Below are 15,929 nucleotides of genomic sequence, written 5' to 3' on the forward strand. Positions count from 1 at the left end.
CCGGGCTCCGCCCCTCGTACTTCAGCAACCCAGCCTCCGCCCGTTGGTCCCCGCAGGCCAGAGTGAGGCTCTGAAGAGCGCGCGCGCGCGCGCGTGCGCGAGCTCGCGCGGAGCCTGCGTGCTGAGGGGGCGGGGCGCGGCGTGCGCGGGCTCCGAGGGACCGCGGAACACGCCCCCACCCACGCCGCTCCGGTCCTCTAGGGCGTATCGATTCTCAAGAGAGGAGACCGACTGGATCGTCCGGCGGGACGATGGACACGCCCTCTCTGGGCCAGACGAACGGCGCGGAGGCGTGGTTTGGCCGGGACTCGGCAGTAACGGGCGTCAGGTTCGACCAACGAATGCACAGACAGGGCGGGTCGTGGTGCTGAGCCCTCCCCCTCCCCCGGAGGAAGGAAAACGTGAGTGAAAAAGGCGGTGGGAGGTAGAGCGCTTGGCACAGATCCTGCCGTTTGATAAACTTCAGTAAATGTTAGCGAGTCTAATCATTGAGGAATTGTAATAGACATCTGATGAATCTGCTATATGCCAGCCCTGGACTCGGTTCTGCGAGGTATAAAATTCGTTAAGTCAAATATGTATTGAGGGCCAATTCTGCCACACAAATGTGACTACTAGGAGGTGCCTGCCCTCAAACACGTAGTCTAGACGTGTAGACGGCCCAACATTCGAATACAGGAGATTTGGGTTGTTGTTGGAAAGAATAAGTCGGTTGACTAGAGTGTTATATCAAAATTTAAAATTCACCTCGCCTTTGATCTTGCAATCCCATACCTAAGAATTTGGAAAGATACTCTCCATGTGCTCAAATGGATTTGTGCAAAAATGTTGCACTTCGCAGCACTGCTTTTCAAAGCAAAATCAGAAACAGCCCATGTGTCCATCAACAAATTGCTTGAGCAAATTAAGTTATGCATACAACGAAATGTCATTGCAGTATGTATGTATGTATGTGTATGTATGTATGTAAAGTGATATAATGATCTCCAAAATAGTATTAACTAGAAAAACAAAGTATAGTACACCTTGTTTAAGACTGTGCAAAAATAATATGAAAATATATTTATTTATGCTTGCATATACATTAAGAAACTGGTAATAGGAACTGGAGGGCAGGAAGAGGAGGGAGACATATTCCATATCCTATTGTACTATTTGAATTTTCTACTAGGTTAACCTAATATGACCCCCCACCCCCGCAAAAGGGAAAAGGATTTGTACACAGCTAATGAGGTCACCTGACCCACTGTTGAGGGTGTTGGTGGTCCTAGAAGGCTTTCTAGAAGAGTTATCTCCAAAACTGAATCCCTAAGTAAGTCAGGTGGAATTGCCCAATCAAAAGTGAGAACTCACCAGGCAGATGAGACAGTGTAAGCAAAGGCAGAGAGGTCAGGAGTTTAGCGTTGTGAGCACACCAAAGTGCAAGGCAAACAGTTAAAGCTGGAGATGTGGATCATATCCAGCTATGCAGGCAGGGTCTTTGCTACCATGGGAAGGAGTTTGGACTTCATACTGAGTTCAATGGGGCAGTAAGGGTTTTAAATTGGGGAGTAACAGGATTATATTTGAAGTTGATAATGATTGAGCCAGAAAAATACCTCAGGTTTTAGACCTGAGGCATGGGGAGAGGATGGACAATAAAGAGAGGGGCGGAATTTTTTAAATATGAAGGCCATAATATTAGCAAAACTTAAGGAGCTATTTTGCTGGGGGAGAGTGGTGGTCATGGACATTTTCAGGATGACTCTGAAGTTTCCAATGCAAAGAAATGGAGGAATAGAAGTAGCAGTGGAAGATAGTGCCTCAGTTTTCCCAGGAGAATGGTGTAGGGCATGAATCGGGAACCCAGGCCCAGCAATCCTGGTCCTGAGGAGTTTTCTGAAAATTTCATTTGACTGGGTCCTTTTTATGGAAATCTCCCCAAAAGGGCACTTGGCTGGTGTGAGTGTTAAGGAAGAGGTCTTCATCTCTGTGGGGCTTTTGAAGTGCTTTACATGGCAGGCACTGACAGCTGTCTGATGCAAACTTCATCCAGGTCCCCCCTTCTCTCTAGCCATCTTCTAAGTAGGAGTGGGTCATGTGGTGTTATCTCTGGCCAATAAGATGTAAACCGAAGTCTGCTAAGTGAGATTTTTGGAAAGGCTCTGAGTTCCTGATAAAAATGAAGTGATTCATGACCAAAAAACCTCTTTGTCCTTTGCCTTTCACACTTTTCTTACTGTCTGGAGCATGAATATGAGGCCCTAGAGGTAAAGCAGCCATCTTATGACAGTGAGACAATGAGGTGTTGTGTTAGTTATCTATCATTTCATAACAAATTACCCCCAAAATTAACGGCTTAAAACAGATGTGGTTCTGCAGTCTCATCTGAATGCTCAGCTAGGCGGAGATCCACTTCTAAGTTCATTCATTTAATTGTTGGCAGCCACAGTCCCTCATCACATGGGCTCTTCACAGATGTGCCTCGAAACATGGCAACTGGCTTCCCCTAGAATGAGTGATCCGAGAAAGAATGACAGAAGCCACATTCTTTTTATAACTTAATCTCAGAAGTGGCATCACATCACTTCTGCTGTATTCTATTAGAAGCAAGTCACTAAGTCCAGCCCACACTCAATGAGAGGAAATTACACAAGGGCAAGAACACCAAAAGGCAGAGATCATTGGGAGCCATCTTAGAGGCTGGCTACCCTAGGTGCCATGCATGGAATTATCATCAATCCACTAAGAAGGATGAATAGAAAACTAGAAAGTGCCTGGGTTGCTCATTGTTGAGTAGCACCCCAGTTGTGACCTGCCTCCCTAGATGCCCTATAATATGAAAGGCAGAAAATAGCTCAAAATAAGATTCAGCTCCACACCCACTAGAATAGATAAAATTAAAGACTAATAACATCAAATGTTAGTGGAAGGGGGTATAAAATACTGTAATTACTTTCGAAAAAGGTCTAGGAAAACTAAATATACACATAGCCTATGACCCATATTTCCAATCTTAAGTGTTTATTCGGGAGAAATGAAAATATATGTCCACAAAAAGACTTGTGCAAGAATATTCATAACAGCTTTATTCATAATGGACCCAAAATGGGGGAAAAAACACACAAATGTCTATCAATAGGTAAACATAAATAGATAAATTGTAGTATATTCACTTAATGGAATATGAATCAGCTTTTAAAAGGAACAAATTAATGATACATACAACAAAATGGATGAATCTCAAAAACATTATGCTCAGTAAAAGAAGCCTTACACAAAAGAGCACATACTGTAGTTCCATTTATATGCAGTCCTAGAACAAGCAAAACTATTCCATGGTAGAAAAAAATCAGAGCAGCATTTGCCTCTTGGAGGATAAGGGTGGGGATAAAATGAAAAGGGTTATGAGGGAACTTCCTGGGCTGATAGTAATAGTCTGTATCTTAATAGGGGTTTGTGTTACACAAGTACTGGCATTTGTCAAAATGAAAAGTACTCTTAAGATTTAGGCGTTTTATTGAATTTAAATTTTATCTCAACAAAAACCTTAAGCAAATATTGAAATCTAAGTAATGATATGTATGCTGAAGTATTTATGGGGAAATGTGCTAATGCCTGCAACTTATATTGAAATGCATAAAAAAAGATGGCTACGTGGGTAGATAAGTGATAAAGCAAATACAGTATAGTAAAATGTCAGTGGTACAATCTAGGCTGTTGGCATACAGGTGTCCACTGTAAAATTTAAGTATTTTGTATGTCTGAAATTTTTCATAAATTATAGGAAACAAGACCTACTTTTTAAACCACTTTTCATTAGGTTTTCAATTATCTGCTGTCAAACATATTCCTTACTTACACCATTATCAAAACAAGGGCTTTCTACAAAATGGATGATACTGGCCCTGACACTTATTCATTCATTTAATACTTACTAGGTACCTACTATGTGCTGGACCTTGTGCTCTTGATGGGGATACAATCTTGTGAGTAAAATAAAGTTCCTGCTGTTGTGAATCTCATACAAACACATACTATTATACAAATAAATATATAACTACAGTGATCACAATTATGAAGGTACTATTCTGGGGCTCTAAGGCCACTGACAAGGAGATCTGACCTGTGGTAGGGTGGGGCTTCCCTGTGGAAGTGGAGACTTCCTGGAGGAAATATGCATGATGGGTAGAGTTAATGAGGTAAAGAGGAGTAGCAAATATTCAGCCAGAAGGAACAGCATGGGCAAATTAACTGAGGTAAAAGGAAATGAAAGGAAGCTATTATGGCTGAAGCACCAAAAGAAAGAGGAAGAGAGAATCTGACATACTGAGGATGGGTGCTGGAAGAGCCCACTTTCCACTGGCTTTCGATGCTACTTCTAACTTTGCTCAAGATCCTCATGTGTGCTGTTGAAGTGGCTGTAGGTGCTCTAGTCTCATAGTAAGCAATTAGACCAGGCAGGAACTTTTTTTTTTTAATTTCCTTTGATTTATTTATTTTTGGCTGCATTGGGTCTTCGTTGCTGTGCATGGGCTTTCTCTAGTTGCAGCGAGGGGAGGCTACTCTTCGTTGCAGTGCACAGGCTTCTTATTGCAGTGGCTTCTTGTTGAGGAGCATGGGCTTCACTAGCTGTGGCTCACAGGCTCTAGAGCACAGGCTCAGTAGTTGTGGGGCAGGGGCTTAGTTGCTCCTTGGCATGTGGGATCTTCCTGGACCAGGGCTCGAACCTGTGTCCCCTGCATTGGCAGGCAGATTCTTAACCGCTGCGCCACTGGAGAAGTCCCCAGGAACTATTTTAATATAGGCATTATGTACTTGAGAAACCAAAATGGCTATTCAAAGCCTTTTTCTTTTTCTTTTTTTTTGTGGCCGCACTGCTCGCCTTGTGGGATCTTAGTTCCCCAACGAGGGATCGAACCAAAACCCTTGTCAGTGAAAGTGCAGAGTCTTAACCACTGGACCATCGGGGAATTCTCTCAAAGCCATTTTTTATCCCCTTTTGTAATTACAACCCAAGTTCCTGGGGGGTAAGGGGAGGTGAGATGTAACAGCCTCCATCTCAACTCCTTTATTTTGACACTAAAACAAACCAAAGTTTCTACCAAGGAACCTTTTAAAGCTTTTCTTTCTTTTCTGGGAAAGGATAACAAGAGGACTGGGATGCTTGGGAGGTCTTGGTGTGTATAAAATTTCTCATTTTTCTTGAAAACCCAATATAGCTCCTAAATTAAAGAGTTAGAAGTTTAAAGCTGTAGTTCCTATTTTTCCAAAGCAACAGAGAGATGATCATCACAATGAGGAAAATGTAGTCATTTTGTGTTGATTCTGTTCACATTATACTCCATATTTCCAAAATGGAATGGTCTATGATTTAAAAAAAAAGATACAAATAACAAACAAAGAAGATGCCATCTTTGTCCTGAAAGAGAGCTTTTCTTTCCTTCCTGTGAGGCCAGTAACACACTGGGTCAGGGAACACTCATTGCAGGAAAGCCACAGGCTCAACTCAAGAAGCCAGCCCTCCTTTACAGCTGGGTACCTCTGGACAGTACGAGACAGGTACCAGCTTTCGCTGAGCACTGAACTCAGCCCACTGGCCTGCCCTGAACACAGAGGGGCCTCCAAAGTTGTCCTACGCCTCGCTTTGCCTCCTTTTGCTTTTTCTCTCATAGTATTAAATACTACTTATTGGGCATCTACTCTGTGCCTGTCCTTTACATTAATTGTCCCTCTTCCTCCCCAAGCCCTGCAAAGGTTACAGTTAAATAATGTAAGGCTCAGGGAGCATTATCAGTCAGGAATTTTTTTTTTCCCAAATAGAAACCCAACTCAAAATGGCTTAAGCAAAAAAGGTTACTGGCTCACATAACCAAAAAACACTGATAAGTAGTACCAGTTTCAGGCACAACTGGATCCATGTCCTCACAAGAACCACAGGGCCCGTTTCTGTCTCTTGGGTCTACACCCCTTGTTGGAGGTGGTAGGGAAGATGGCTAAGATAGCTCACCATCCTATATTTGCTCCTTTTCCTGTCTCATCATGTTCACTGCTCCTATTTGGGTTTCCTACCCATCCCGGAAACACTGATTTGGGCTGGACAAGGATATCCACTGATAGTTTTAGACCAAAATTCAGCATCCAGCTCTGGAAGTCTGACAAGGGGTCTGAGAATTGAGGGAAGGATAGATGGGTCATAGAACAACTACCATCCAGAAACACCACTTTCTCTCCCATTGGCCAAGCCACTGCCTCTCACCCTGTTACTATTTAGCCTCACCCTTGTGCTGCCTTTGAAGTAAAGTCCTTCCCACACTTCCGGTCTTAGTCCTCTTACCCTATCAGTCTGAACTAATCAGAAGCTTCACTCTCCTGGGAGTAAGCAAGAGTCCACAGAAACTCTGTAGATTCCTTGATAAACCCAAAGATGGAGTAGTAAATGAACACGTGACTCCCAACCAGGGCATCCAGCCAGGGAATAAATTAGGACTGAAAGCACCCTATGCTCTGCTCACCAAGCCATGTGTCATAGTGCAGGGTTGCATCTACCCAAAGGAAAGGACAATTTTTTTTTCTTTTTTGCAGTAATCCATTCCATGGTCCTTAATCCTTGGGCTCATAGTCAATTCTACTTTAGAGAATTTCCATTCCATCTCTCCCTCCATTTCCCTTCTTCCCTCCCTTTCTGTGTCTCTCTCTCCCTCCAGGTAAGATCCATTCCAGGATGTCCTCTCGCCTCTTAACCTTTCAAGATTCCTTAACTCTCCTCTCCTTCATGGATTAGACATAGCATGTTGTCATGAGTGAAAGAGGCAGGAAGAGGACCATCCTGGTATCTTTATCCCAACTTAATCCCTAAATGCCACAAAGAGTAACTGCAATCTAGTTAAAAAATCATAAAGAGGCCATTAATTATGGTCTCTGACAGGCCACCTACATTTTAAAAAAATATAAAATCAGAATGGAAAACATATGAAAGAAATGACTGGCTCTGTGTGACAGAGTAAGTATTAACACCCAAAAGCATCACTGAGCCATGTGCGCATGCCTTCTAGTGTTAGAAACATACTTTCATTTCTTTAGTCAAAAAATATTCTCTGAGAGGACTTACCTAGTGGTGCAGTGGTTAAGAATCCGCCTGCCAATTCAGGGGACACGGGTTCAAGCCCTGGTCCGTGAAGATCCCACATGCCGCGGAGCAACTAAGCCCGTGCGCCACAACTACTGAGCCTGCGCTCTACAGCCCACGAGCCACAACTACTGAAGCCTGCGCGCCTAGAGCCCATGCTCCACAACAAGAGAAGCCACCACAATGAGAAGCCTGTCCACTGCAACGAAGAGTAGCCTCCACTCGCCCCAACTAGATAAAGCCCACATGCAGCAATGAAGACCCAGAGCAGCCAAAAATAAATTAATTAAAAAAAAATTTTTTTTTTCTGAGAGCCCCAGAGCCTCTAATGAGGCAGCTCATTTCCCTGGAACCCACTTTACCCAGACTTTTGCATGGCTGACTCCTAAGCATCTTTCACACACAAATACACTGGGTTGCTCCACATTCCTCCAGTGAAGAAGCCCAAAACTCATGGGCAGCTTGTAGTTTTCCATACCTTAGGTATCTTTCAGTCTTCACATTCTGCCAGGGTCTGGGAAGGTATCAAGTTGAACCACATGAAATTGCCTTTTTATGGGTCAAATTAAAATGTTAAATATTTTGGAGAAAAAGAAAAGGTTTATTCAACCAAAGTATGCACTGTTAGCATTAACTGCATTCCCCAAATATTAAATGGTATGTACCATATTTATAAAATTTAGCATTGTTAATGTTTATTCAAATCCTCCAATTACTGCTTCTCAATTGGAGGAAGTTTTGTTTCTCAGAAAAGAGTTCCAAATGACAGAAAAGGTGGTAATTGGTTGAAAAAAAGTCAGGTGAATATGATGAATGTGGGAAATTTTCTTAGTTCAATTCAGTTAACTTCTCTATGATGGTTTGTGATTTCTGTGGTCAAATGTTGTCGTGCAACAGTATAGGTCCATGTCTGCTAACCAATACAGAGTGCTTTTAGATCACCTTTTTTGATATATAATTTCAACTTTTTGACAGTTAAGATGCTACTGTTAGTTATACCTGGGTTAAAAAGCGGTAATGAAACACTCTTTGTAGACCACCATACCATTACCAGAACCTTTTTTGGTTGCAGTGATTGAACACATGTTCGGGAACTTCATCAAAATCCAACCATTGTCCCAACCACTTTCAATTTCATTTTTTATCAGAGCTTATGATCCTCTCCAAAATATGTCTCTGTTCTTTCAAATGTAAAGAGATGAGCATACCTCTAACCATCTGAGTTTATGATCGTCCATTAACTGGTGTGGTACCTACCCACTTGTCCAATTTTTTCACCTTTCCTATTGCAGCCAGGTGTCGAGAAATTGTTGTAGCAGAAACTCCTAAGTCTGCTGCAAGACCTCGAATTGCTGTTTGGGGGTTAGCTTCCACCATGGCTCTCAACTGATCTTCATTTAAAACAGATTTGGGTCTCCCTCGAGGCTCATTTTTCAGACTCAGATCCCTAGAACGAAATTTTTCAAACCACCATCGGATAGTCCTTTCACTAACAGAGCCTTCTCCAAAGACAGAATTGATGTTTCTACTTGCCGTGGCTGCACTACGTCCTAGTTTAAATTCATATAAAAAAAAATTCGTAAATCTTTCAAAGACATGGTATTGTTCACTTCTGTAGAGAAAATAAACAATAAAAACTCAATCATCAAAGAAAACCGAATCTGTATAAACTACTATACTTAGATTCTATACAAAACTTTTATTTTAACTCACTAATTTTACTGTCCATCAGTGCATCTTGTCTGCAACAATAATTACTGTTTAGCTAATGCTGGCTTTCTACTTCCTGCAATTCTTCCACAGTTATTAATTGAAATTCTACTATAAAGGAAGAACTGTCCCTTTCCCCCCCATTTTTAAATTTATATCAGTATGGACTCATGGATATTTACTTTATTAATTCAATGATATCATTATTTCTTTTGCTCAAATTGTTCCAGCTTTGGCCATTAGGAACTCCTTCAGGTTGGCTCCCATGTTCCTTCAACAATATTCCCCCTTTTCTTTTTTTTTTTTTTTAAAGCATTTTGTTATTATCTGGCACACCTAAAGATTTTCCAGGGACCTTTACCCCATCTAAGTCCTGCAGTCGACCACTTCTCTAAGGAGCCCTGGTTCCCTTTATTGGAGAATCATACTTAGAAATAAAAAATTGGATGCTAAGTTTGTTCATTACTGCTGAGGTGTCATCACTTCTAGTTCCTCACAGTGGACAGAGTTAGGAAATATATGTATGCATACTAACCCACACATATAGTGATATCACAGATTCCAGTCCAACCCAACAGAGTTCATTTTAGCCTCCTCCTCTCCTTATGAGAAACCCAGTTCTTATTATCTAAAAACATATTTATTTGTTCAGTTAGTACACACATAAAGCATAGATAGAATTGCTAATCTATACCCCTGTTAGAAATACATTTACTGACTAGATTACAGCATTAATGCACAGTTCTTTTATGTCTTTAACATTACAGTATCCAGTCAAGATGATATTTTTCAAAATTACTTGGGTTAGTTCTTTTCTTCCCCATTCTATTCAATGTCACTCCTTCCTCATTCCTACTACCGAATTCCCGCCTCTCCATTTCCTTGCACCCCTTTCCCACCTACCCCCTACAGGTTATCAGTCACTTCATTTTCTGGTTTAACCTGCCAGTACTGATTTTGCACAGATTAACAGATATATGTGTATTGTCTTATATCTCCTTCTTTCTTACATAAAAGGCGTATGCTATAAGTACTATTGTGCTTTACTTTTTTCACTTAACTGTATATTCTTGAAAACACTCCATATCCACATCTCCATTGATAGAGATCATCCTCATTCTTTTTTTATAGCTCCATTATTCCACTGTATGGATACACAACAGTTTAATTACTTTCCTACGTATAGGCATTTAGACTGTGTCCAGTATTTTGTAGTTACATACAATGCTGTAATGAATATCTGCACATGTATTTTCATATTGTTGGAGGTATAGCTTCATGGTAGATTCCCAAAAATGGTCTTGCTGGGTAAATAAATACCTATGTAGTATTTTTAGGTATTGCCAAATCTCCCTTCAGAAGGAGAATTATAAAAATTACAACAATTATAACAATTTTTATTCTCACCAGCAATGTATGAGAGCACCTGTTTCCCCACAGCTTCACCAACAAAGAATACTGTCATATTTTTAAATTTTTGCCATTGACAGGTATTGTTTTAATTTGCATTTCTCTAATTATGAGTGAATGTGAACTTTTTTTCATATATTTGAGAGTCATGTTTATGGCTTATTTTTTGTGAGTTGTCTGCTCATGGCTAATTCTCACTTTTATATCTGGTTGTTATAACTTGGTTGTTATAACTTTTTCTCTCAATTTTTAAGACCTCTTTGTACATAAAAAATATTGTTAATAAGGACAATAGCACTGGGAATTCTACTCAATACTCTATAATGACCTATATGGGAAAAGAATCTAAAAAAGAGTGGATATATGTATATGTATAGCTGATTCACTTTGCGGTACAGGAGAAACTAACAATTGTAAATCAACTGTACTCCAATAAAAATTAATTTAAAAAAAAGAATTATAGAAGTATTCTCATCTAAAAAAAATTATCCTTTTTTGTGGCATAGATTGTCAATACTTTTCCCCACAAACTTCTTTTATGGGATTCTTTTCATGCAAGAATTTAATTTAGTGAAATTTATCACTTTTCTTTTAATGCTTCTGGATTTTAAGTCAGAGTTAAATACCTGTATTTTCTACACCAAGATTATAGAGGAATTAGTTCATGTTAGCAGTAGATTAAGGTGAACTTTTAAATAATATTACAGGGACAAATGGGTAGCCATTTGGAAAATGCTAAAAGTAGATCATTCATTATTCCATGATAAAAGTAGATCATTTTCCAAATGGCTACCCATTTGTCCCTGCACTAGTATTAAAAGGTCTATTTTACCCATAGCTAACGTCATACTCACAGATGAACAACTGAAAACTTTCCCCCTAAGATCAGGAACAAGATAAGGATGCTCACTTTCACTGCTGCTATTCAACGTTTTACTTAGAAGTTTTAGCCAGAGCTATTAAACAAAGAAAAGAAAAGGCATCCAAATTGGAAAGGAAGAGGTAAAACTATCTCTATTCATAAATGACATGATCCTATACATAGAAAATTCCAAAGACTCCGTAAGAAAGCCACTAGAGCTAATAAACAAGTTTAGCAAAGTTGTAGAGTCCAAGAACAAAAATCAGTTTTGTTTTATACACCAGCAATGAATAATCTGAAGAGAAAATTAAGAAAGCAATTCCATTTATAATAGCATCAAAAATAATAAAACACTTAGGGATAAATCTAACAAAGAAGGTAAAAGACATATGCTGAAAACATTGCTGAAAGAAATTAAAGAATGAAAAGACAACTGTGTTCATGGATAGGAAGATTTAACATTGTTAACATGTCAGTATTACCCAAAACAATCTACAGATTCAACACAATCCCTATCAAAATTCCAATAGCCTTTTTCACAGAAATGGAAAAGCAGATACTCATTTTCATATGGAATTGCAAGGGACCCTGAATAATCAAAATAATCTTAAAAAAGAAGAAAGCTGGAGGACTCACATTTCCGAACTTTGAAACTTAATACAAAGCTACAGTAATTAAAACTATGGTATAAAAAAAAAACAAAACTATGGTATAGGCATAAGGACAAACATAAAGACCAGTGGAATAGGAAGTCTAGAAACAAACCCTCACACATATGGTCAACTGATTTTTTGACAAGGCAGTCCAGTGGTTAAGACTCCGTGCTTCCACTTCAGGGGGCACAGGTTCAATCCCTGGTGGGGAACTAAGATCCTGCATGCTGCGTGGTGCAGCCAGAAAAAATATATATATATATTTTTTGACACGGTCATGTCAAGACCTTTCAGTGAGAAAGGACAGTTTTTCAACAAATGGTACTGGGAAAACTGTACATCCACATGCAAAAGAATGAAGCTGGACCCTAACCCACACTATATACAAAAATTAATTCAAAATGGATCAGAGACCTAAATGTAAAAACTAAAACTAAACCAGTCTTAGAAGAAAACCTTGGGGAAATTTTCATGACATTGAATTTGGCAACAATTAAAGTAAAAGTAGGTAAACTGAATTACATTAAAATTTAAAACTTCCATGCTAAGGACACAATCAACAGAGTGAAAAGGCAACCTACATAATGGAAGAAAATCATGTATCTAATAAATGGTTAAATATCCAGAATATATAAAGAACTCTTACAACTCAATAACAACAAAAAACAAATAACCTGATTAAAAAATGGCAAAGGACTTGAATAAATATTTCTCCAACGAACATACACACATGGCCAACAAGCATATGAAAAAATGCTCAACATCACTAATCATTAGGGAAATGCAAATCAAAACCACAATGAAATATCACCTCACACCCATCAGGATGGCTGTTAACAATAACAAAACAACAGAAAATAACAAGAGTTGGCAAAGATGCAGAGAAATTGGAACCCTTGGGTACTGTTGGTGGGAATGTAAAATGGTGCAGCTGCTATGGAAAACCGTACATTGGTTCCTTAAAAAATTAAAAATAGAATTACCAGGACTTCCCTGGTGGCACAGTGGTTAAGAATCTGCCTGCCAATGCAAGGGACACAGGTTTGAGCCCTGGACAGGGAAGATCCCACATGCCGCGGAGCAACTAAGCCCGTGTGCCACAACTACTGAGCCTGTGCTCTAGAGCCCACGAGCCACAACTACTGAGCCCGCGTGCCACAATTGCTGAAGCCTGCGTGCCTAGAGCCTGTGCTCCACAACAAGTGAAGCCACCACAATGAGAAGCCTGTGCACCGCAATGAAGAGTAGCCCCCACTCGCTGAACTAGAGAAAGCCGGCACGCAGCAACAAAGACCCAACACAGCCAAAAATAAATAAATTTATTAAAAAAAATTTTTTTTAATAAATAAAACTAGAATTGCCATATGATCCAGTAATTCCACTTCTGGGAATATATCCAAAAGAATTCAAAGCAGAGTCTCAGAGAGCTATCTGTAAACCCAAATTCATAGCAGGATTATTCACAATAGCCAAAAGGTAGAAGCAACCCAAATGTCCATCAAACAATGACTGGATAAACAAAATATGGTAAATACACAGTAGAATATTATTCAGCCTAAAAAAGGAAGTAAATTCTGACACATGCTGCAAAATGAATGAACCCTGAAGATATTATGCTAAGTGAAATAAACCAATCACAAAAAGACAAATACTGTATGATTCCACTTATATGAGGTACCTAGAGTAATCATATTCATAGAGATACAAAGTAAAATAGAGGTTACCAGAGGCTGTGGGGGAGGGGAAAATGGCAAGTTGTTTTTTAATGGGTATAGAGTTTTAGATTTGGGAGATAAAATAGTTCTAGAGATCAGTTGCACAAAGATGTGTATATACTTACTACTACTAAACTATACACTTAAAAACGGTTAAGATAGGAACTTGCTGGTGGTCCAGTGGGTAAGACTCTGCACTCCCAATGCGGGGGACCGGGGTTCAATCCCTGGTCGAGGAACTAGATCCCGCAAGCATGCCGCAACTAAGACCCGGCACAGCCGAAATAAAAATAAATAAATAAAATTTTTTTAAAAATGGTTAATGTGGTAAATTTTATATTTTGTGTAAATTTTATATGTTGTGTATTTTACCACAATTAACAATAAAAATTAATGAAAATTAGATAAATTGGACTTCATCAAAATTAAGAACTTTGTGCATCAAAGGACACTATCAAGAAAGTGAAAAGACAACCTACAGAATGGGATAAAATATTTGCAAATCATATATCTGACAGGAGATTAATACTGAGAATATAGGGAATTCCCTGGTGGTCCAGTGGTTACGACTCCACGCTTCCACTACAGGGGGCACACGTTCCATCCCTGGTCGGGGAACTAAGATCCCACATGCTGTGGGGCAACTAAGCCTACGGGCCAAAACTACTGAGCTCGCATTCCTCAATGAGAGAGCCCACATGCTGCAAACTACAGAGCCCACGCACTCGGGAGCCCGCGCGCCACAACTAAAGAGAGAAAACATACACGCCACACTAGAGAGAAGTCCACGCGTCACAACGAAGAGCCCGCCACAACAAAAAAGATCCCACACGCCTCAACAAAGACCCTACGTGCCACAACTAAGACCCAACGCAGCCAAAAATTAAAAAAAAAAAAAAAAAGAATTCTAGACTTTGAGGGGTAAATTAAAAAAAAAGAGAGAGAGAGATCAGATTTGTGGTTACCAGAGGCGGGGGGGAAGGGGAATTGGATGAAGTGCACAAAAAGTACACATATCCAATTATAAGGTAAATAAGTACTAGGGACGTGATGTACAACATGGTAAATATAATTAACTCTGCTGTATGTTATATATGAAAGTTGTTGAGAGTAAATCTTAAGAATTCTCATCAGAAGGAATTTTCTTTTTCTTTTATTTTGTATCTATATGAGATGATGGATGTTCACCAAACTTATTGAGGTAATCATATCATGATGTATGAAAGTCAAATCATTTTGCTGTACACCTTAAACTTACACAGTGGTATGTAAATTATATCTCAATAAAACTGGAAGAAAAAAAAAATAAACCCTAGTAGACTTTGCACTAACTTCAGAGGCTGTTTACTTAGGGCAAGATTTAAGAATTACCTTGAAGAAGACTACTTAATCCTGAAGACGGCTGGCCAGATCACATGGAATTTTTGGGAAGGCTTGAGAAAAAAACAAATGGAACAAAAAATAATAAAGTGTAATTCAATGGTTTTTAGTATATTCCCAGGGCTGTGAATCTAATTTTAGAACATTTCTTGCTTCACCTCCCACAAGAGAAACTCTGTACCCATTAAGTTATTCCCCATTCTCTCTCTATCCCTTTCCCAGCCCTAAACTATTAATCTATTTTCTGTCTATAAATTTGCCTATGTGGATGTTTCCTATAGTTGGAATCATACAGTATGTGATCTTTTGTGACTAGCTTCTTTCACGTAATATATTTTCAAGTCATTCACATTGTAACATATGTTACCTCCTTTCTTTTCATTGCCAAATAATATCTCATTATATGGATATACCACATTTGTTTATCATCAAATAGACATCAGGAATCTTTCCATTTTTTATCTATTATGAATAATGCTGCTAATAACAGCATGTACAAGCATGATTCATGTATAAGTTTTTGTGTAGACATAGGTTTTCAATTCTCTTAAGTATATACCTAAGAGAGGAATTGCTGGATCACATTGGATCACTCTGTTTAACCATTTGAGAAACTGGCAGACTGTTTTCAAAGTGGCTGCACCATTTTACATTCCTATCAGCAGTGTATGAGTGTTTCAATTTTCTACTTTCTTTACAATAGTTGTTATTTCCTGTCTTTTTTATTATTGCCATCTTTTTTTGTTATTACCATCAGTGTGTGAAATAGTATCTCACGATTTTGATTTGCATTTCTCCAATGCTGAATATCTTTTCATGTACTTATTGGCCATTTGTATATCTTCTCTAGACAAATGCTATTCAAATCCTATGCCCATTTTTAAAATCGGGTTATTACTATTTTTTTAACATCTTTATTGGAGTATAATTGCTTTACAATGGTGTGTTAGTTTCTGCTGTATAACAAAGTGGATCAGTTATACATATACATATATCTCCATATCTCTTCCCTCTTGCATCTCCCTCCCTCCCACCCTCCCTATCCCACCCCTCTAGGGTGGTCACAAAGCACTGAGCTGATCTCCCTGTGC

The 15,929-nt window shown here is 39.2% G+C and overlaps 1 protein-coding gene across 1 annotated transcript in view; it reads right to left on the bottom strand.

The window, feature by feature from the left end:
* Positions 1-8,302: 8,302 nt before the first annotated feature.
* The window catches only part of LOC149744628 (uncharacterized), a 39,288-nt gene continuing 31,661 nt past the window's right edge, over positions 8,303-15,929 (bottom strand). The window contains exon 6 of the mRNA XM_089902470.1: positions 8,303-8,658. Coding sequence (XP_089758596.1) covers positions 8,333-8,658 — 326 coding nt within the window. The 3' untranslated portion in view covers positions 8,303-8,332. The remainder of the gene's footprint in view (positions 8,659-15,929) is intronic.

This window comes from Delphinapterus leucas, chromosome 20 (genome assembly GCF_059928025.1).
Source record: "Delphinapterus leucas isolate spDelLeu-1000000601 "Yukka" chromosome 20, BTC_Dleu_Yukka2, whole genome shotgun sequence".
Taxonomy (NCBI): Eukaryota; Metazoa; Chordata; class Mammalia; order Artiodactyla; family Monodontidae; genus Delphinapterus; species Delphinapterus leucas.